The sequence below is a fragment of the Pogona vitticeps genome, chromosome 1 (assembly GCF_051106095.1).
Source record: "Pogona vitticeps strain Pit_001003342236 chromosome 1, PviZW2.1, whole genome shotgun sequence".
NCBI lineage: Eukaryota > Metazoa > Chordata > Lepidosauria > Squamata > Agamidae > Pogona > Pogona vitticeps.
Window position 1 is genome coordinate 163,654,249 of NC_135783.1, and position 24,005 is coordinate 163,678,253.

At 41.5% G+C, this 24,005-nt stretch overlaps 1 protein-coding gene and 1 pseudogene across 2 annotated transcripts in view; both read left to right on the forward strand.

Moving 5' to 3' along the window:
- The window catches only part of CDC5L (cell division cycle 5 like), a 59,743-nt gene that overhangs the window by 27,387 nt on the left and 8,351 nt on the right, over positions 1-24,005 (forward strand). For both annotated transcript variants that reach the window (XM_020801488.3, XM_073004331.2), the window contains exons 11-14: positions 533-697; positions 1,835-1,915; positions 2,366-2,611; positions 4,983-5,180. In XM_020801488.3, the coding sequence (XP_020657147.2) occupies positions 533-697; positions 1,835-1,915; positions 2,366-2,611; positions 4,983-5,180 (690 nt within the window). The remainder of the gene's footprint in view (positions 1-532; positions 698-1,834; positions 1,916-2,365; positions 2,612-4,982; positions 5,181-24,005) is intronic.
- Positions 10,212-10,366, forward strand: LOC140703373 (U1 spliceosomal RNA; annotated as a pseudogene).

The window sequence follows — 24,005 nt, forward strand, 5'->3', positions numbered from 1 at the left end:
CACTTGTATCACAAAAGGAGGGTGTTGTGGAGGCACCTTAAAGGCCAGTGTGTAAGGGGGACCTCAGCTGTAGTCTTCAAGCCCATGAACCACAGGTTTAGTGCTGTTGCTCTAGATTAACAATCAAGAATAATAACGCTCCAGGGGAGAATTTCGTTCTCTATGACATACTCAAATCTTTCCAAGACTTGTGGGTTCCTATCTTAGCCACCTGATTTACTCACAAATATGTCTGATAGACTCTCGAGAACTGACACCCTCAACTGTTTTGCCTATTTACATGGAAGGGGAGCAAGATGATCCTGCCAACAATAGACCCATAATTTTACTTGATGTTATAGGCAAACTCTGTGCAAGGTACAGTATCTCCTCTAGAAAGTGGAAGGATAGATAACAGTAAAAAATAAACAAAAATACAGAACTGTTCCGTAGCTACTTAAAATTATCATGCTAAATTGAAGTGAATTATATGTAAAATGAATATTTGCTGTCTTGTTGATAGTGGTGAAATAATTGCCTTAATACTTTGCAGGAAAGAGAATCCCGTGAAAATTTGCGCTTGGGGCTTATGGGCCTTCCAGCTCCAAAGAATGACTTTGAAATTGTTCTACCCGAAAACGCAGAAAAGGAGCTTGAGGATCATAATGCAGATGATACCTATATAGAAGATGCAGCTGATGCAGATGCTCGCAAACAGGTAGAAATATATTTCTGCAGTTTTTTAAAGGACTTTTAGAGAGGTCAGTGATTGAGAGGTGTCTTAAGAAAGAATAGACCACAGGACAAGAGGATACAGGAAAATATATCCTCCCATTCTGTATATATATTTATTTAAAGTATTTACAAGTCCTCTGTTCTCTCAGAGAAGGAAATTTTATTAAAAAGGATCAAAACAACGTCACATTAAAGTATGAAGCCAAGCAAAATAAAGATACAAGAGTGTCAGTGCGCCAAACTACAGTTAATCTTTTGCTGATCCAATTGCAGTGGTTGTAAGGCCACTGGGGAGAAGCCTAGAAAAAATTAGTTGCCATCTGCTTTAAAGCTGAATTTGGGGGCTTCTGGCATGGTAAAGCCAAGTTCATGAAGGAGAGGATGGCTGTGCACAAGCCACAATGGGTTTTAAGGCACTAGTGCTGTGGATTCGGATTGGAAATGAACTACAGTAGCTTGTTTCAGATAAGCAAGGTGTGTTCTTTTGGATTCTGCCAATTAACAGCCTCACAGCTGTGTTTTGGATTAATAATAGTTTCTGAGAAGCCTTTGAAGGCAGCTTGAAAGATGGCTTTCAAACGCATTGCAGTAGTTTCGTCTGGACATTATGAAAGCATTGATTACTGCAGACAGGCTTATCTATCCAGGAGGGGTTGATGTGGCATATCAGTCTTTGCTGACAAAAGCACTTTTTGTCATGGAAGCCACTTGGACCTCTAATTACATGTCAGTAATGTGTCTTTGGAATTGTTTCTTGCGGAGAAGAGGGCTTCATCGGGTCTGGCAGGTACCATATTTGGATTCGTGTATTCCTCAAGTCACTTTCTCTTGGATCCTTTTTTCTTCCTCTAACAAATGTCTTTGCTTGCTGCACAGGCACATGTCTGTAATACATCCAATCTGTGCTTGAGACAAATGGATAATGGAAAAATAATCCTAAAGTATGGCACTAGTTGAAAGTCAGTGCCACTAGATTAAACCCTTTGTGTTATTTTCTTGGTTCTTAGCAACTTTAAAATCAGTCCTTTCCTTTTCAAAATTCTGTTGTTTCCCATTAAAGCAGTCTTTCCTGCGAGCTGATACTGTGACATAATGTGTTATACCTTAAATATTTTTCTAGACCATTCGAGAAATGGAGCGTGCAAAAGCACTAAAACGGATGCACAAAGCGGTTCAGAAAGATCTGCCAAGGCCCTCTGAAGTAAGTTATTCCTACTTCTAATAAAACTAAAATATTTTTTTAAAACAAGGGACATTTTTTGTATCTGATGAACACATAGTTAAATTATAGGTGTTTGTAAACTATAGAGTAGAAGTCAGCAATTGAGTGGCTAGGAACTAATTTAACAGGTGGAGTGGAATTTGTAGCTCATGAATCTGCTGGCTGGAAGGAAGTTATATTGAGACTTTGGATCAGGATCCACCATTTCCTTCCTAAAATAATAGAATAACTAGTTGTTGATGATCCAGGTGATCTTTGGTGTACGGAGGGGAGCGTGGCACACTTTGCTATGGTGGGACAGTGTGCTCCTTCTCATAGTCCAGGTCAACTCTAGTTGCTGCCCAAAATGCAGCTAAGTGAAATTAATAAAACAATGTAAAATATTCATTTACTTATTTTTTGTCATGATGTGTGTGCTTTTTGCCTTAGGTAAATGAAACAATCCTGAGACCTTTAAATGTAGAGCCGCCTCTAACAGATTTACAGAAGAGTGAAGAGATGATCAAAAAAGAGATGATCACCATGCTTCACTTTGATCTGGTACATCACCCTTACGGAGAGCTCTTAGGTGGCAAAAAGGGAAAGGTTCCTGGTTTTGGAACTAGTAATACAGAGCACATGTCTTACCTTGAACACAATCCTTATGAAAAGTTTTCAAAAGAAGATCTCAAAAAGGTATATGTAAAAGATCTCTTAGCATTATTTGTGCTCTTTGCTTTCCTGCTAGGCTGTATAGTACTGTATTTTGCACAAGAGACATTTCAAAACCCTAAGTTTCCTACACTGGTGGGAACATTTCTAATGCTGTAAATTCCAACCTTGGACTCTCCAGATATTGTTGGAGTTCACTTCTCAGAAACTTCAGCCATCATAGCCAGTGGTGAAGAATTCTGAGAGTTATATTTCCAACAATATCAGAGGACACAGCTTGGGAATCAATTGATCTAAAACATAGTCCTGGGAATGCTTGGAAATACTGTTGATGATTCAGAAAACAGCCCTCTTCTGGCTTCATGTTAAAATGTTGCTAAACAAAGTTCTTGCAGGAATGAATGTAATGTAATGAATGTTAAATTTGGGGATGATACTCTCATTCTTTATGGCAGGTTTTTTGTTTTTGTTTTTTCAAACATTTTTGATGCAGTTAGGTTTTCTTAACTTGTATATCCCCTTTCCATGCCCTTCTCATAGCAGGCCTATACTTATGTGTCATTTTCATTGAGAAAACTCGCTGTATATCAGATGATAGACATCTCTTAACAGTTTTAGCTTACATGCATGATTCAAAGCCATTATAATTCAATTACTATAGTACCAGTATAGATAGATATTGGAAGCCATAATAATTAAGCTATTTTAGAATCCTGACAGATTTATATATTGGTTTAGCACACAATATCCAGCCCTTAAAAAAATTTAGAGCAGGGCTTTCACCTTTAATTTTTTCATTACAACAATTTTGTAATACGTCCAGTAACAAAATAGTGACTAGCTCAAGATTACTCTTTGAGCTTTATGGCTGTGTGCTGATGTGAACATGGATATAGCTCTCATCTTGCCCTTTAACTATTGCAGTGTGTTGGCACTGTGTAAAATACTCACATTCTCCACATCACCCAAGTTTCATATCTCTTATCCGATATGACGCACGATAACTCAGGTCACAATGCAGATATTTGTGTTTTGACTTCCAGTTATTTCCCATTGTATCAGCTTAAAGTTTCAGAAAATTGGGGAACTTCATGCATGTTTCTAAACTCTTAATGACAAAGTAGTGTTTGGGGAGTGGGGGAATAAAATAAACAGGTTACAATATGAGTTCATGTGTTAGTTTATTAGAGCAAATGTTCTGATCATTCTAATTTACAGTCACTTTCATTTTAACTTAATAAGCATATAAGAATATAAGCATAAACGTTGGTTTGTTTATATTCCCTAAATGACTTGTCTTTCATTACTGAAACAATGATGGATAGTTTGTGGCCCTCCAGATACTGCTGCACTACAAATCCAGTCATCTTTTCCTGCCGGCTTTATTAGCTATGACTGATGGGATTTGCAGTCCAACAACATCTGTAGAGCCACAATTCTTCTGCCATGTCATGCAGTATACAGCAATAATACCATGTTGGTTGTGTTCTAAGGCAGTGGTCCTCAACCTTGGGCCTCCAGATGTTCTTGGACTACAACTCCCAGAAGCCTTCACCACCACCTCTGCTGGCCAGGATTTCTGGGAGTTGAAGTCCAAGAACATCTGGAGGCCCAAGGTTGAGGACCACTGTTCTAAGGTGTATTTTTAGCTTTTAAAGAATGGTAGTTATGCCTAACAGATACGGATGTCATGTGATAGTGCCTTATGATACATTCCCAGAATCTTCTGTGAACACGCGTAAATTGCACTGTGGATGGTTATGAGGTGCCTTTTTACAACTGTCTTTTATTGTAGTGCCACTTGGAATGTACATTTTTCACCCCGTGCCTTGATAAAAATATTTTCTTGGAGCTGTTTATTTTCAAAATACATCGAATCGATCACATTGAGCTCTATTGAAAACTGATACCAAAAAGTTGGGTTTATATGGGAAATGACTATGTGAATGGCTGATTTACTTTTTTATATAAAGAGGGGGGATTGGAGATACAAAGGGCACCAATACACTTACTTTGTACATAAACACACACACAAATGTGAAAACTCGTGAGGGAACATGTCAAAGAGCCTCGTGGCGCAGTGGTTAAAACGCTGTACTGCAGCTAAAACTGTGCTCACGACCTGGGGTTCAAATCCCAGGTAGCCGGCTCAAGGTTGACTCAGCCTTCCATCCTTCCGAGGTCGGTAAAATGAGTACCCAGCTTGCTGGGGGGGGCAATGTGTAGCCTTTATAATTAAAATTGTAAACCGCCCGGAGAGTGCTTGTAGCGCTATGGGGCGGTATATAAATCCAATAAATAAATAAATAAATAAAATAAATAAATAAATAAATATATTGATGGCTGAAGCACAGCAAGAGAGATTGAGGTGTAAGTAATCATTCATTTAAAACAGGCTGAAGAACTCTTGGCCCAGGAAATGGAAGTGGTGAAGCAAGGAATGGGACATGGAGAGCTTTCCAGCGAAGCTTATAACCAAGTGTGGGAAGAATGTTACAGCCAAGTATTATTTCTCCCTGGACAGAATCGCTACACACGAGCTAACTTAGCCAGTAAAAAAGACAGAATTGAATCGTTGGAGAAAAGATTAGAGGTCAGTATAACTTCTTGGTTTTACTACAGCTTTTTTATTTATCTACATGCCAAACAACCATTTTGTGGGGGATGACAGAATAATCTTAAGCGGAGTGCATAAAAGCATTTGAATAAATGTACTGCCCCATCCAGAACCTTCTTGCATCACAACAGGTAAGGGAGAAGCTTTGAGATGCCTATGTGTGTGTGTTTTTTTTTTTAACTTGGCAGAACATAGTTTTTCTGAATTTTCTTCACATGAGTCACAGCAAGAGAGAATTTCCCTGTGCTAATTCCAGGGCTAGCATAGTAGGCTGTCCTGGATAGGCCCATTTTAAGGAAGAGAATGCCGGTGGATCTGAAACAGGTCTTCTCCTTCCCATGAAACACCCCATTTGTAGCTCTCCGTTAACAGGAGAATTGTAGGTAGACATGAGCCCATTCACCTGGACATAGGGCCTCCACTGTGACAGCCACACACCAGGATAATGACAGCATGTCACCCTGCCTTCCATCCATCAGCATGGAGGTGGGTGGGAAGTAAGAGTGCAGGATTGCACTGTTAAAAGCAAGAGGAGTTAGGATTAGAAATGGGGGTATACGAATACTCCTGCACAGGTGGACATAACAAGGGCAGTAGAACTGCAAATCATTCTGGTAAGATGTTCTCTGAATTTGAGTCATAAGTTGGATAAACTTAAATGGTATTTTAACAATAACTGAAATTGGTTCTTTTCTAAAATGCTTAGTCTTTCTTTACATTGTTACTCATCTCAAACAACAGGTGCGATTTATAACTACCCCTGAGAGCTGCATGGAAGACATGCTTTCTCTAGTGATTTGTATCAGTTTAAATAAGGATTTCTTGGTTTCTGTGCTGAATGTAAATTTCAATAGTGTGCATTTTTTAAAATAGCAGATAAATGCTTTTGTACGTTTTAAAGGGCAGAACTTACTCTTCTCCAACCTATTATTATTATTTTACATGAATTGATTTATTCTTTCTTTCTTTTTTCTTTCTATCGATAGATCGATCGATAGATAGATAGATAGATAGAAAGTTTGCAGTTTAAGAAGAGGATTCTTCTAAGAGCTTTGCATAGATATGGATCGTTGTGTCATGCAGTCTCCCAGCAGTGTCATCTCAAAGCTGCTTCTACCATGTTTCCCCGAAAATAAGACAGGGTCTTATATTAATTTTTGCTCCAAAAACACATTAGGACTTATTTTCAGGGGATGTTTCATTTTTTTCATGTACATCAATCTACATTTATTCAAATACAGTCATGTCATCTTCTGGTTGCTGCACAATGGTGGGGGACGGGGTTTGACTTAACTGGGGCTTATTTTGGGAGTAGCGCTTATATTACGAGCATCCTGATAAATCATACTAGGGCTTATTTTCAGGGTAGGGCTTATTTTAGGGGAAACGGGGTAACAGCACTGTTGAGTGCCCCAAGCATAAGGAACATGATCAGAGAAAAGATGGGGACAAACTTCACAGCAAGCACTTGTGATTTGCAAGAGTGGTATAGAATGTATCTATTTCAGGCATTCCAAGGGAAAAGCATTTTTCCCAATGTAACTAAAATAACTGTCAGTATATTGCTTCAGATAATGCCTCTGAATCTTTTTTTTTTACTGTTTAAATGACTTGGGGATTGTATAGGGATGACTTGTCTCTTTGATGTGTGTTCTCTATTTATTCATGAGTGTTCTGTTGAGTTGTTTACTGAGTATGAAGACCATAGCCAACACAAATACAATTGCGAGATATAGTAGTCCTCTTTTCCCTGCTAAGGAGCCTTGCCTTATAGAGTGTACATACTTGCATTCATTCTTGGACAGCAGGGTGCACTATTGGACTACAGAAAATTCATCTGTTAAAAGCTTTCTTACATGCCTCCCAGCACAGTATTTTTCTTATAAATGAAAATAGCATGGAGGCTTAAATATTCATGTAGTCATGTGGCCTGATGTTAAGGTTACAATCATATAGACACTTACCTGAGAGTAAGCCCTGCTGAAGTCAGTGGGATTACTTCATATTATTGCATTGTAGACAGGTTTACCACAATTATAATTTTTGAATTCTTCCTCGTACTGTGAACACTCCCTATTAATTATTCTTGGAATTTGAGGCTAGGGGCATGTGGATTTATAGTCTCCATTTGATTGTGCAATGGTCTTCAGTTGATTTTTTTTGTTATGTATCTATTTTTTCAGTGAGATTCCTAGAGTATATACTCAGTTCTATTTCTTCCTGAAGTCAGCAGAAAGTTACTTATTGAAATAAACTGTGAGACATCTTTCTTAGAATGAAAAAAAATGCATGAATTGTATAGCAGAAGTTACTGTTTTAGATATGTTTGCCCTTCCAAAAATATCCTTCATATATGTATCACCGAAGAAGAGACAGCAAGCATTAAGAAATACATCACTTGAATTTAAACCCATTTTTTGACTGATGTCCTCAGAGCAGCATGAAGATTATAGCAATTGAGATACTGCCACACAAAGGAGATAGCAGGAGGTTTGGAGTCTGTTAGTTCAACCATATGATTCTCTTCTGTGAGATGTCCAGTATCCTTTCCTGAGCTAGTACAGATAGTAGCTGGCTGGATAACTCAGTGGTTTAGGTATCTGTGGAGCCAGAAGTTGGCTCCACAGATTCTCCCCTGTGCCTCGTGGGAGAAAAGCCAGCCCATGTGGCCTTGGGCAGGCTGCACAGTCCCATGGTGCCCCCAAGAAGGGAATGGCAAACCAACTTCTGAGTGCTCTTTTACCTGGAAAACCCTGGAAAGGGTCACCATAAGTTATAATTGACTTGGTGTCACACAGTTTATTAGTACAAAAAGTATACTGTGGGATTGTTGAGTTTAGGAAATGTTTGCTCCTTTGGGATGCCTGCCTTCCACATGTAAGGTTCCTTGCATGGAAATAATTTCTTTATAAGTCTGAATTCTGGTTAAAAATGTTTCATTTACAATGAAATCAGTTGACTGCTTTAAAAGAGTTGGGTTCTTTCCTTTAAAATCCATAATACAATATCCTGCAAATATTGCCTTCAAGGAAAAGACATTTTATACTGCCAACTAACACAAATACTTTTAATTTCTGATAGTGGGTGGGTTTGTCATATCAGTTGATTGTTTACATTCCAAGTATTCAAAACATACATGTTTCATGCCAGTCAAATGTAATTATAGTTATATGTTTTATTCCAAGTTTAATCATTTCTCAATTCAATGAGGTTTCAAATATATAACCATTGATAAAAGCACGGAGCACACAGATTGGGTTTGTTAGAGCAAAAGGAGTGGGAACAGAGAAGGAAAATTGATATGTACTGGGTAGGCAATTTTAGCTCTGGTGCAAAGCTGACAATGATTTACTAAAACATTGCAGACTATCATATATCTTTGGAAGTCTTGTTTGAATGAACCATTGTAGCCTAAGTAACATCCTAAGTTGAGGCAGATTAAACATGAATACAGTTCCAAATAATTCTGGAGCAGTATGCTACAAGAGTAAAGTTCTGGGGTTTTTTTTTAAAGGAAAATAAAGGCCAGAATCCTAAGTACAGAACTCTGTCATTATCTGGAACCTCTGATCACTGCTTTAGTTGTCTCAAGGGGCAAAGAGCTTGGCTGGCTCAGTGCAAGCTGATGCCAAGCAAGCTACTTTTACAGCATAGTTGCTTGGGAAAATACACAGTCAGCAGGGCAAATAGCTGTACCAAGTAGATTCTCTTTGTCAAGGAAAAGAGGACAAGTAATGCCCTATAATTATTATGATTATAATTATTAGTCAGTCAGTCAGAAACCTTTATTGGCATACTGAGTACAGTAAAACAGACAAATACAATAACATACAACTAAAATGTTCACTGGGTAACGGGTGGGAAGGGCCAGCCAAGAGCATATTTAGGGCTCTTCATTCTGCGAGACCGTGCTACGACGTCTCTGCATGATGGCATATACGTATCCGGCAGTTGACAGGGTAAGTTCCTTAATATTGCCACTTAGAAGATGCTGCATTTTCTTCATATCATATAATTATTATAGGTTGTCAAGTTGATTCTGACTTATGGCAACCCTTGCCAGATTTCCAAGGTATAGAGTAGTAGAAGTAGTCACTCAAGAGTCCAGTGTGATGGCACTCTGGGACTGTGCAGCTTGTCAAAGGTTACTCTGGGTTTTCTTGTGAGAAAGAACAGTGAGGAATTGGCCCATTACTCCACCCAGCTGAACTTGATTGAAATCAAGTAGTAAATCACAACTAGAATAGGTTCATTGAATCACTGAGCATCCTATGAGTCAACATCTATGTACGTTCCATTGATTCAATGGGTCTACTTTTGTTGCAACTTACTGCTGGATTTCAGTCATTACATCTCTTGGTTTCTACGAGCCACATAATAGTTTCAGATGATAGTATATGGCTTAGTGTACCCTTAAAATAGAACCACATGCATCCAGGAAGGGATCTGGATATGTATATTTATACTTTTTTGTAATCAAATGAACCATCTCCAGATTTACCTTATTTTTTGCTCCATAGGACGCACCTGACCTTAAGACAGCTTTTAAAGCAAGTACGCACGTTTCTACACAAGCAGGTTTCAACTCAAACGGAGCACCTTTTCACCCAAGCACTAACCCCAAACAAACAGCTTTTAAACTAAATTTTACATTTTAAAACAACAATACCAGGCAGTCCCAGGTCTCTCTCCTAGCTCTCTAACTGCTTGGACTAGCAAGGAAGCAGACAAGCAGCCTCTTCACTAACTGAAAGTTTGAATTTCCCCGCTTTCCCTGCCTTCCCTGCATATTAGGTATGCTAATATCTGTGCACTGGAGAATTGTGTGAGGAATATCCAGCCCCTGATGGGGGTCCTGTGGGGCACCCCAAAACACTGAGTAGCTCTCTTGGCCTCTTTTGGGACTGGGGCTGTGCAGCACTTTTCTGATCAGGAGGTGCAGCCGGGGGTCACCATGCCTTGGGGGACAGGGCACCAAAAGGGGCAGGAGGTTCAGAGGCTATTCCAACTCATACCTGGCAGGGGAGATACCATGATCATCAAAGTGGTTTTCCCAAGGTGAGGCTCATCTATTGCACTTCGGATGTGCTGACCCCTGTGATTTCCCCAAATATGGGAAAATCATCTGCCTGAGTGGGGGACTGTGTTTGTGGTTTCCCCTTGTTTTTCTAAAATTACTCTTTCCCATTCTGTCCTTGGCTGTTTTCATTACCTGCTGCCATAGGCCTGTTGGCCTTGCTGGTTTTCCAGGTGGGCTCCAGGAAGCAGATCCTAGAAAGCCAGCAGTGCAGAATGGTGAGGTCCAAACAGCAAGCAGTCTCTGGTGCTAATTCAGAGGCCTCCCAGCATGGCAGTGGGGGGCTTCTGGGTGGTGGTGGTTGAACCCCTTTTTTTACTGTATTCGTTCCATAAGATGCACATACTTTCTCCCCCACTATTGGGGGGGGGGGAAGTGCGTCTTATGGAGCAAAAAATACGGTACTTATGGTATCAAAGGCATGATATTACAAGCATGCCTAGGCTAGCTTCATATTATGACTAGTCATTCACAAACTAGCATAGTACAACGATGATGTTGGAAGGTTTCCCAAAGGGCATTTAGCCAGTGCAGGGGGTTAGACTAACAATGTTGTTGTTAAAAGCCATCAAGTCACCTCCAACTTGCAGCAACCATATGAATAAGTGGTCTCCATTGAATCACTGGTGGCTGGAAAGTTAGAAAGTTTTATTAACTCATCTTAAGACAGTAAGTCTCTACCATTTGCAAAGGTATTGGACATATTCATGGAAAAAAAGGTAGCTAATCATATTAGACTTATATTTGTAGCACCTTCATTAGAGACGCATCAGAAGGTTCACAGCAGAAGGTTTTTGTTGCTGTTAACAGCAGCTAGGGATGGGAATTTTGACCTGGGGCATGATACAGGGTAGAAGGCTTTAAAATAGCAACAACTAAGCAGCACTACTTCCCTGATCAAAACAGTGATCGTTTAGTTTAGTTGCGTCCGATTCTTTGTGACCCCATGGACCAGAGCACGCCAGGCCCTCCTATCTTCCACTGCCTCCCAGAGTTGTGCAAATTCATTTTGGTTGCTTCGATGACAATGTCCAACCATCTCATCCTCTGTCGTCCCCTTCTCTTGCCTTCACTCTTTCCCAACGTCAAGGTCTTTTTTAAGGAGTCTTCTCTTTTCATGAGATGGCCAAAGTATCGGAGCCTCAGCTTCAGGATCTGTCCTTCCAGTGAGCACTCAGGGTTGATTTCTTTTAGAATTGATAGGTTTGTTCTCCTTGCAGTCCAGGGGACTCTCAAGAGCCTCCTCCAGCACCACAGTTCAAAAGAATCAATTATTTGGCGGTCAGCCTTTTTTATGGTCCAGCTCTCACTTCCATACATTACTACAGGGGAAACCATCGCTTTGACTATTCGGACTTTTGTTGGCAAGGTGATGTCTCTGCTTTTTAAGATGCTGTCAAGGTTTGTCATCGCTTTCCTCCCAAGAAGCAGGCGTATTTTAATTTTGTGGCTGCTGTCTCCATCTGCAGTGATCATGGAGCCCAAGAAAGTAAAATCTGCCCCTGCCTCCATCTCTTCCCCTTCTATTTCCCAGGAGGTGATGGGACCAGTGGTCATTATCTTAGTTTTTTTGATGTTGAGCTTCAGACTGTTTTTTGCACCCTCATTAGAAGGTTCCGTAATTCCTCCTCACTTTCTGCCATCAGAGTGGTATCATCTGCATATCGGAGGTTGTTGATATTTCTTCCGGCAATCTTGATTCCGGCTTGGTATTCCTCCAGTCCAGCCTTTCGCATGATGTATTCTGCATATAAGTTGAATAAGCAGCGGGACAATATACAGCCTTGTCGTACTCCTTTCCCAATTTTGAACCAATCAGTTGTTCCATATCCAGTTCTAACTGTTGCTTCCTGTCCCACATATAGGTTTCTCAGGAGATAGATAAGGTCGTCAGGCACTCCCATTTCTTTAAGAACTTGCCATAGTTTGCTGTGGTCCACATAGTCAAAGGCTTTTGCATAGTCAATGAAGCAGAAGTAGATGCTTTTCAGGAACTCTCTGGCTTTCTCTATAATCCAGCGCATGTTAGCAATTTGGTCTCTGATTGCTCTGCCCCTTCGGAATCCAGCTTGTACTTCTGGGAGTTCTCGGTCCACGTACTGCTGAAGCCTGCCTTGTAGGATTTTGAGCATAACCTTGCTAGCGTGTGAAATGAGTGATAGGGTTCACTAATTTATAGAGAAGAGAAAGACAGAAGAAGATCCAGTCAGAAATTTCCTGCATTGTATCTAGTTTGGCACTAAGATTTATATGTATAGATGTTTTCAGGATGTGGAGAGATCCACTTTTGTAATCTTATCTTACTCTAGTAATTGTAGCACCACTTCATATAAATTACATGATTACTCAGATATGAAATTGTTGGAGAAGACCTGCAAAGGCTTCCTGCATGCTGTGCAGCAAAATTCATATGTGATACACGCTTAATTTTTCTCAGCTTCATAAAAATGGGCTTACAGGTGCTTTTGAGAGCACATGTTTGGGACAGATTGATTTAAGGAAGAGTTTCTGTCCTCTTATCAAGTACAAAAATATGATAAGCGGCAAGATTAAAAAAAACCTGATGTAATATTCCCATTTTCTGCTGGTAATTCCTCATATTGGGGAGATTTGTTATTCTTAGAGACGTTAACGTTTGAATGGTTTGCAAGCTGCTCTGTATTGTATCACACCTTTTTGAAAATGTATTACCACCTTCCGTCAGCATTCAAAAACACCCTGGAGGTGCTAGTCTTCTGAATGGAACAAGAAGTTGGCAAAAATGTCTTGCACTAAATGGGTGTATTTGTTCATATTTTGTCAGGTAATTGAACAGCTTTGCTGTAATAGTTGTAGGTGCAGGGCCGGACTGGGACCAAAAATCGGCCCTGGCATTTAGAGCACACAGGCCCACCGGCTGTGGGGACACAGGCCCACCTGTTGTGGGCTCCATTCACGATATTGTGGCGTGCTGAAAGGGCGTTGCTGGTATAGTGGTATTGGTACATGCTTACGAGTTCTCCCTATCCCAGTCATTGCCCTGGTTGTATAAATAACAAGGAGCATCAGGAAATCTAAACCTATAAAATCATCACGTTTAACAAAAAGTGTAATTAAAATTTAATGTTTAAATTTGTCAATGCTAGTGCTCTCTAAACAAAAAACACCAACAGTACAATGTGAGATCTTATAGCTATTTTAATGTATTGAAACATTAGATCATTAAACATAACTGCAACAAAACATTCAATGTGAACAAGCCATAAGTAGCAGATCCTCCTACATCAACACTTCCACCAGGAACAAAAGGCTCGGCTCAAGAACTTTCCACCTCGTTTATGATTTGAACATTTTAAATTTGAACCCTACTAATACTGGAAAGACTTAGGAATGATACGTTATCAAGGAATAAGACTTTGCAGGGCTTCACTACTCTCTGCAACTCTGTTGATGATGGCATCCACATCAAGACTCATGAGGATTTCTTTTTCTGTAGCCATTAACATGAATGAATCCAAATGGTCCTGGGATACAGTATTCCTCAGTCGATTCTTGATGAACCTCAAGGTGGAGAAGCTTCTCTCACAAGCAACTTGAGTAAATGATAGAGTCAGTAGGAATTTGTAGGCTAGACCTATCACATTATAGGCATCTGTTAATAAATTGTACCGCCGTAGAATTTGATAGCAACAAATGGCACAGTTCTTACATGTTGCACATGGCTTATTTAACAGCTCCATTTCATCAAATTGTTGACTTACATCTTCCATGGGCGTTTCTCTTGACACCCTTACAGTGTATTCTTCTAGCGCTGATGTCTTCAATTTGTCCCAATGCAAAGCTAGACTAGTTAATTCACACCGCAAATTTTCAGCTGTGGCATTCTCATTAAATTTGATCAAGACTTTACTTAAATCTTCCATTGCAGATATATGAAGCCCTTGTTCTCTTATGTTTGAAAAGTTCCTAGGATCTAGGCATGCATAGTCGGCATACAGTGTTTCACTAGCAAGAAAACGTCGAGTTATGCTCTCCGTGATTACATCAAGGATCACATTGTGTACTTGTATCTTATATGCCATGATGGCATCAAATATTACTTCATCTTGAGAACATTCACCAGCCATGCTTTTCTTCTTTCTTAACCTTTTATGAGGCAAGGTGGCCTGTACTTCAAGTTCACAATCTTCAAGTTCTTGTAGTTTGTCATTTGCCCATCTTATAAAATCATCTGCACTGTTCTTGACCCCTTCAAAATCTCTGGCAAGCTTTTTGAGATTTTCCTGTGTCCCTGTGACCATGTGATGAGCTTGTAATACATCTAAGCCACTTGTTTGTAGATATTTTGACAACGTGGATGTCAGCTCAAAAATCCAAAGAAATATATGTGCTGTGAGAACGGTCTCATATTTAAGCAGTGATTCTACGTATGTTTTTGCCTTTATTCGTACTTCTGGCTTAGATCTTGAGTTTTCTTCAATCTTTGCCAATGTTACAATAAGGTCAACATATAAAGCCGAATCAGGTTGGGAAAATGATCCAAATATTTTTCTAAGTGCTGCTTCTTTGGACCACCAGCGTGTTTCCCCAATCACAGAGAGTCTTCGATGGTGTGGGTCCTGACTGACATTTAGCCATACATTCATTCGTTGATAAGACTCACGAATAAAAACTCCAACATCATTTATTAGATTAAATAACGATGCACTTGGAATTACAACCTTTGTGGTGTCAGCCAGTACTAAATTGAGTACATGTGCATAACACCAAACATGAATTTGGCCTGGAGATTCTCTGGACAACCATGTAGAGAAGCCTCTATACTGTCCTTGCATGTTAGCTGCTCCATCGGTAGAACTACCAGTGCAATTTTTTATGTCAATTTTACATGACTGCAGAACTTGCCTTAGTAAAGTAAGAAAGTATTCACCTGATGAAGACTCACAATCGACCACTGCCAGGAGCTTCTCATGAATACAGTCTGTCACATAACGAACAATTACTGAGCATTGGTCTCTTGAAGTAATATCCTGAGTTGTGTCAATTTGCACTGAGAACATCCCAGCTTCTCTAACACCGCTTGCCACTGCCTCTTGAATTAACTGTCGTATTGTTTCGACAACTTTATTTATTGTTGTTTTGGAGAGCAAAGTTACTAATGATCCTCTGCCCTTTCCACTTGAATGTGACTTCTTGCTTTTTGCTATGCAATTGTTGACATGTTCTTTAAGGCAGACATCATACTTGCTAAGAAGTAAGACCAACTCTAAAAAATTTCCATGATCAAGTGAATGGTCCTCCAATGTGTATGCAGCCTCAAATTTGTTGCCTCGATAGCTAAGTCCACATTTCCCAATCACTTTCACAATGTCTATGACACGCTCCAATATCTGACGTCTTTTTCTGACTTTGGGGATTTGATCCTGTGCGTCTCATTTTCTCCATTATATCTCTTTAAACAAAGAGCCATTCATTGGATCATAAGCTTTGTGAAGAAGAATCTCAAATCTACCTCTAGTGTTGTCCTTCATGGGCAGATTTCGTTACCCTCGGGGGATACTTTGCAAAGAACCCAGGTCCTTACCTCCGAGGGGCAAAGAGAGGAGGGAAGGAAGGAGATGGGGGGGGGGGAAGGCAGGAAAAGAGAGAAAGAGGAAGGAAGGAGCTGATGATGAATGGAAGGAAGGAAGGAGATACTGTAGGGGGAAAGAAGGAAGGCAGGAAAAGAAGGAAGGAAAGAAACGAAAACATTCTCACACATACATGTGAATGACACAGAATGTGTCATTATAAGCCCCATATCTCCAGAGAAGGTTTGTGGGTAGGGATGGTCGTGGGGCAATCCACTTCACGGGTGGGGGCCCTTCTCTTGGCCGCTGAATTTCCCTTTTGTCTGTACCCATATTTCACCCCCACCTTCGTGTTTAAACCAATCATCCTGGCCTCTCTGAGTCCTGCACCATGGGCTCTTCCTTCCTCGCCCCCCTTCTGCCCAAGGCGGGCAAGGGCAGTCCCGGACACAGTGGCCCGGGGCTCGCGCTGAGGTCTCTGGGGCAGCCCCGGTTCCCACCCACCTCCCGTGAAATAAATTCGGCCAAAAATGCCTATTATTCATGCATCTGCCTCAGGAAGGAATAATTGCGGAGCCCCATTAGGAACTGCCCCCCCGCTTTTCCATCAGTGAAATCAAAAGGAAGGAGGGAGGGAGAGGGGTGCCGTGGGGTCCCTTTGGCCCGTTTGGGGGGGTCGCCGAGTGTCCTCCGCTGGAGCGGCCCAAGACGAGGCGGGGGCGCGCGGCTGGGGGTTGGTGGTAGAAGCGGTCACCCCCCCACTCTGCCGGCAGATGGTAGCTTCCATGCAAAGCGCCTGGGCTTGGGCGGGGTGGCTGCGGGCGGGTCTCCTTCGGGGAGCGGCCGGCCCTTCGCCTCGCTCGCTCGCCCTTGCCTGCCTTCCTTCCTTGCTCACCTTGGCCGGAGAGACCCGGCGTCGGAGGAGCCAGCGGGGCAGCGGCCACCCAGAGGCCGATGCGGCCCCCCACCTCCCCCCGGGGCAGCGGGCAGGATGCGGCCCCGGCGGCGGCAGCGGCAGCTGCTGACCCGCCCAACCGCGCCCTCCTCCTCCTCCTCCTCCTTGGCGCGCAGGCCGGCGGCGCCCCGGGCGTGATGGAGGGGAGCCAGCCACTGGCCCTGCGCATCGACGGCGGAGCCCTCCCAGCCGCCGCCGAGCTCTGCGCCCCCGGCTGCCGCAAGAACCGGCCGTTCTGACCATCGGCCGTTCTGGCATTTGCCAGAACTGCCAGATGGCCAGTCCGGCCCTGTGTAAGTGAATCATAAATACGGCATAGCCAAATTTGAAAATAAATTTTTTAAGGGATGGTTGTCTAACACAGAATTCACAGGCCATTTGTTGTCCTCCCTTTTTCTCTTTGTGGTAGCTGGGAGAACTCTAAATTTGTGTATTCAGGGCTTTTTCCTGTCTTTGTGGGAAAGCTTGAGGTCTGCCTGACCCGAATATGAGAATATCTGCCTTGCTGTTAACTGTGTTACCCCAGTTCTTTCTCTGACTTTGGAGGCTTATGTTGGAGTTTGTGCAAAAATCTTTTAAGGTGGTTGTACCCAGTCATGCTGAATAGTGCAGTCAGAATCTTATTATTTATGCCAGTCAATATACATTGACCAGTATAAATTGTAGTAGTGAATTGCAGATAATTAGGCATTTGCTGTTGTTCACTAGTTGTGTGATTTCAGCATATAATCAGCAAATGCCTATGCTGACTTAATTTGCAGAAATGTATTGCTGAAATTTACACTGATTGACATAGGTTGGTGAGATATTTCAGTTGGCTCCTGGCCTTTCTCTGTTAGACCTCTTTGGTAGGAATTGCTAGGAGAGTGAAAGCCTTGTGCATCTTTATGTCTGCACACAGCAATAAAGGAGACAGAAGGAAGAATGGGGACTGAGATAAGGGTGAAAGAGACCTGTGGGTGAGGAACAAAAAAGGGGGATAACAAATGAGTGTGGAAGAGTGATCTTAAGAAAGAAGATAATGCTATTGGGACAGCTTCAAGTCAAGGAATTTGCATGTTTAATGTGTTCAGCTCTGCATACCTACTTGGAAGTGATAGCAGTGGTACTTTAGTCTTTCATTTGGTAGGTTTTGATCTTAGTTTTTTTTTTATGTTGAGCTTCAGACCATTTTTTGTGCTTCCTCTTCCACATTCATTAAGAGGTTCTTTAATTCCTCCTCAGTTTCTGCCATCAGAGTGGTATCATCTGCATATCTGAGCCTGTTGATATTTTTTCCAGCAATCTTAATTCCGGTTTGGGACTCCTCCAGTCCAGCCTTTCACATGATATATTCTGCATATAAGTTAAATAAGCAGGGAGACAATATACAGCCTTGTTGTACTCCTTTCCCAATTTTGAACCAAACAGTTGTTCCATATCCAGTTCTAACTGTTGCTTCCTGTCCCACATATAGGTTTCTCAGGAGATAGATAAGGTGGTCAGGCACTCCCATTTCTTTAAGAACTTGCCGTAGTTTGCTGTGGTCGACACAGTCAAAGGCTTTTGCATAATCAATGAAGCAGAAGTAGTTGTTGTGGGTTTTTCGGGCTTCTTGGCCGTGTTCTGAAAGTGGTTCTTCCTAACGTTTCGCCAGTCTCTGTGGCTGGCATCTTCAGAGGACAGCAAACTGTGCTCTCAAGCCTACCCAGAGCACAGTTTGCTGTCCTCTGAAGATGCCAGCCACAGAGACTGGCGAAACTTTAGGAAAAACCACTTTCAGAACACGGCCAAGAAGCCCGAAAAACCCACAACAACCATTAGATCCTGGCCGTGAAAGCCTTCGCGAATACATCGAAGCAGAAGTAGATATTTTTCTGGAACTCTCTGGCTTTCTCCATAATCCAGCGTAGGTTAGCAATTTGGTCTCTAGTTCCTCTGCCCCTTCAAAATTCAGCTTGTACTTCTGGGAGTTCTTGTTCCACATACTGCTTAAGGCTACCTTGGAGGATTTTGAGCATTATTTGTCTTCATGGCTGACATGCTTTTCTTAAAATCAACTCTGCTGTGTCTGTGTTGTTTTTTGTTTACTTTCTGTCTATCTTTTCTATCTTTCCTAATCCCACTTTAGTATTACAGTTCTGGAGCCATCCTCATACTGAAATAAAGATCCTTCCAAGATTTTTATTTGGAGGAGGTGTCAAACATTTTAGAGTCTTTTGGCACCCTGAAGAGTTACAAACTTGCATGGACAGTAGTTCACTTTAGCTATATCTAAAGAAATGGATTATAGTCTGTGAAGACTTATACCAAACAATCACTATTTGTCTTTAAGGTGTTATAAGACTACTTCCAGAAATGCTGAGCCTGATTGAGACTCATCTAGAGACAAAAAGTAGCTTACATTTGTGATATTTTAGTGGTCTCTCATGCTTGTAGAGGTATGTAAAAATGGGCATTGTCTTCGATTGATCTTGTATAGTTTCATGTATGGTTGTTATTTTCCTAGAAAGTTTGAAACTATCTGAAAATTGATTGCTTCTGCTGAAGTGTACTGTTTTGGAAGACCCTCTGTGAATTCTGGGGAATTTGCCTGCTGGGTTTGCCATTGGCTGCTGAGATCTGTAAAGCCTTCATTTTGTTGTTCTTTTTTATCACAGTTTGATTTAAAGCTCAACATTTTTGCAGAAACATTTCATTAGGCCCGAAGCTATCAGACGTCCAGTAAATAACTAAGCAAGGCTTATTTGTGTATGTGTGCTTCACAGTTCAAAGTATGAAATACGATAGAATAATAGAAAGCAATAAGGAAATGGTGAATATCCCTTCCCTGCTTTAGATGCTAATTTGGGAGATAAAGTTTCAAGCTCAGAGTAGACTTCGGTCTAGATGGGTGGGGTATAAATCAAATAAATAAATAAATAAGCAAGCAAGCACCATTTCTGCTGAAGTTTCAGTTTGAAGGGGGTGGTATTTTCATGGTGATCTGTTGCATTTAACTAGGCATGGGGATGAACATAAAAATGAATCGCAAGATTTGTTGAATATCGCTGATTTGTTAGATGTTCGTCCCCTCCTATTTGTGACATCCAGAGACCCTGACAAATACGAAGGGACGAATATACATCTTTTATATTTGTCCAGTTGCCCCCATCTCTAGTCTCTGCCTATGCCCCTATGAGTCAGCTGATCCACGGGGCATAGACAGAAATGGCAAGAATACCTGAAGGGAATCCACCCCCATTGTGTTTGCAAAAGGAGGGGGGAGCGGAATTCCCTTCAGGCAGGCTTTCCCACCCTCTCTATGCTACCACAGATCACAGGCATAGACAGACCAGCTTCATGGCTTGCCCAGAGGGTACCCACCCCCCAATCTGTTGGTTGCAATGGAAGAGAAGCTAGGTGGCTAGAACAGAAACTGCCATTCTGGCAGCCTTGCTTCTGTTCTGGTGGAGGACAAGCAGCAGGACAATGTACAGGGCAATGGGGGTAGTGGGAAGTGGGGGAAGGGAGCTCAACCTTTTTTGCTGGGGAAATTTGTGGTTCGTCAACTATGACTAATCAGGAACCAACCACATCTCTACATTTAATCTGAGAGCAGTAAATACAGATGTTTTACCATTTACTTTTAGGTCCAGGCTGACAGATTGGCATGTTACCTGTCAGTCTGTGAGCCTGGGCTTAAAGGTAAAAGGTGAAGTGGAAATAAGAGAGAAAGAGACCGAAGCATAGAGATCTAGAGGAAGCAGGAGAAAGTAAGTAGCTGTGGAAAAAGCGAAGGATCGATACATCTGTGGAAAATTGGGATTCTTGAGTGGGGAAAAGTGGACAAATAATGAACAAATGGAGTAATCGGAAGGACCATTGGCTGGGCTCCTCATAATATCACAGAAGGGGGCTATTTAGACTTAAGCCTTTGTAATAATTAACACTGTCCCATGTTGCTTATTTCAGACAAACATATTGTATTAAAAACATAAAAGTACTTCATTTTTCCAGCACCTTGGCTTGCTGCTGAGTTACAAGCTGAGATTAGCTACACCAGTTAAGAGACCTGCCTCTCAGTGTTAATAAACAGTGGAATGCAGTCCATGGAGTCAATTGCTGAATTATAATTTACCCCTAGGCTTCCTGATTATTCAAGTAAACCCAATCTAAAACACAAACCAGTTTTCATTTTAACATGCTATGCATGCACAGCTGGTCTAATTTTAACTAATAATTCTGGGTGAACTGTATCAAGTAATAAGTTACTTAAGGAGGTGTTGATGTGAACCTCTCTCATAAATAATTAAGATGCCAAAATAAATTGTGCTTAAACTTTATGTGGACTGGATGAAACATATGTTTGTAAGGGTCATATTCATTTTGAATTTGACTTTATTCCTGATGGTATCTCTGTCTGAACGACCTGCACAGAGTACATTAAGAAATCTCAGTCCTCATAGTTTAACACATTGTCCTAACATAGAAAGTATTGTTTCGGTCTTATCACATAGGATGTACGAGCTGTGCTAGTTTTATAGGAAACATTCAAATTGTATGCATATAAACAAATAAACAAAAATAATGTTTGAAAGTGTGTGCCCTTCACATAAGCATACCTTTCTGTTTACTGAGTTATAACAGTAGCAGAGGAATAAACCTGGCAAGGGGCCAGGAGTTTGCCAGTAAAGTAGTAGTAAGAAAAGGGTCTAGTGGAGGAAGAGACAAATGAAAAGTGAGACCAACTAGACAAAGCAGAGAGAGAGAGAGATTAGTGGACTTACCCAGCATCCTTCAAGGCAGGGAAGATAATAATAATAATTTATTGTCATTGTAAGTATATACACAGTATACCCATTACAACGAAATTCACAGACACCCAGAGACCACATGCACACACATAAAATTCCCCAAACACTCCCCACCCACTAAAAGTCCCCCACTAAAAATACAAACATCTACACCGCAGGCCAAGTAACACAGTCCAACTAATTATTCACTACTGGTGGTCTTTAAGCTCATTATTAATTGCAATTATAGCTCTGGGATAAAAACTATTTAGAAAACGTGTGGTCCGAGTCTTAATTGTTCTATATCTTCTGCCAGACGGTAACAGTTCAAAAAAGTTATAAGCAGGATGGGAAGAGTCTCTCAGGATGCTGTGTGACTTCCTCAGACAGCGGGATGTGAAGATGTCATCCAGGGTTGGTAGCTGGAGCCCAATGATATTCTGGGCAATTTTAATGGTTCTCTGTAGAGCTTTTTTGTCCGCTACAGAGCTACTCCCAAACCATGCCAGAATGCCATAAGTTAGGACACTCTCAATGGTGCTACGGTAGTAGGACAGAAGTAAATGCTGAGATAAATTTAACTTGCCGAGCATTCTCAGGAAATATTTTATTTATTTATTTATTTATTGGACTTATATACCGCCCCATAGCGCTACAAGCACTCTCCGGGTGGTTTACAATTTTTAATTATACAGGCTACACATTGCCCCCCCAGCAAGCTGGGTACTCATTTTACCGACCTTGGAAGGATGGAAGGCTGAGTCAACCTTGAGCCGGCTACCTGGGATTTGAACCCCAGGTTGTGAGCACAGTTTTAGCTTGCAGTACAGCGTTTTAACCACTGCGCCACAAGGCCTCTTCTGTGCCTTCTTCATTAGCATGTTGGCATTTATAGTCCATGAGAGGTCCTCTGAGATGTAAGTACCCAGAAATTTAAAACTACCAACTCTGTCCACTTCCTCACAAAGGGCACTCATATATAAACAGGAGAAAGTAAAAAGGTAAAGAGATCATGGAAGGAAGAGACACTTTTGTGATGGTAACCTGCAAAGTGTGTGTGAAGTGTTATGTTTGTGCTTGAGAACAACAGTGTACACATGCAGCAACTGCAGACTGGTTGCAACACTGGAAGAAAAAGTGAGAGAACTGGAGCCAGCACGTGGCTATACTTAAGGCTATAGAAGATGAAGTGTACGTAGACAGAACACTCAAGTAGCAGCATCCAGGAGAGGCACTGGAGCAATCTAAAGCAGAGGAGAAGAATAGTAAGGAGACATTTATCATAGTGGAGGAAGCAGTTAGGAGCAAAAAGAAGGAGGAGGCACTCTTCACCAGCGGAACTTTAAAACTGCTTTCAGATTCTTGAAGAGAAGTCTGTTAGACAGCATGCAGAGGAACACATACAGAAGAACCTATGAGAGAGGGTGAATCTCAGCCAAGCAGAGTCACTGAATCCACACCCTACAAAAAAAAAGAGGAGGAGGAGGAGGCTCCCTACTTCGTAGAGATTGAAACCAAACATACCAGGAAGATCCTTAGATCTTGAACAGGACGCCAACAGACTCGAGCAAGTTTCAGAAGAGGGCAACAAGGATCAGGAGAGTAGGAACCAAGCCCTATGAGCAATGTTCCCTCTAAGCTGCACAGCTCTGCAGCAGTCACATAGAGCTGAGACAGTATTGCCACCCATTTTATTTTAGCTGCAGCTGGAACTCCATAGGACTACACTGTCAATCAACTAATTTTGAAGGGCCTCATTAGTAGCAGTTTTGATCTGTGGACAATGATGGATTTTCCAGACAAATTTTGAGAACAAATGTTATCTTCACTAAATCAATTTGAAATCTGATTTAGTACATTTGTACTAATTGATTTTATGAAGCACAGGATAGGATCCAGACAAACATTTCTGTGGTGGTTACCCATCCTCATCTGCTTTTATATACCTTCCACTTTATTTGAGTGAAACCCCATCCCGCGACTGTTGGGGTTTCACAAGAAGGTACAGTATGTCAAGGAAAGAATGGAATAGAGAACTTGGTTTCTGCGAACCGTTTAAATGTTTCTCTGGATCTTGTACAAGACATTTTAAAAATTGTTTTGCAGAAAAGTATAGCAGTGAAATGTCTCCCACCTTCTGTCTCTACCAGTGGTGTCGTGAGCCAAAGTCTTGGTAGGCTTTTTATGATTACTGGCTTCCACACAGCACTCCCATGCCCACAGTATCTGCTTTGGAGGGGCAGAATACCTTCCAGAGCAGAGTTTTTGTGGCATCAGTTGCTGGCAGCAGAGGGGGAGGTGGAGAAAATCCCAATCAGGGCATGGGAGGGCCTATATGGGAGGAGAGGTTCCTCCTCCTGGTTCCATTTCCAGAACTGCTTCCATCGGCTCTTGGTTCCTGGCTTCTGTCTCTATAGTGAGTAACCTGCCATATACCATTCCCACAAATGTTGATGGCCAAAGAAA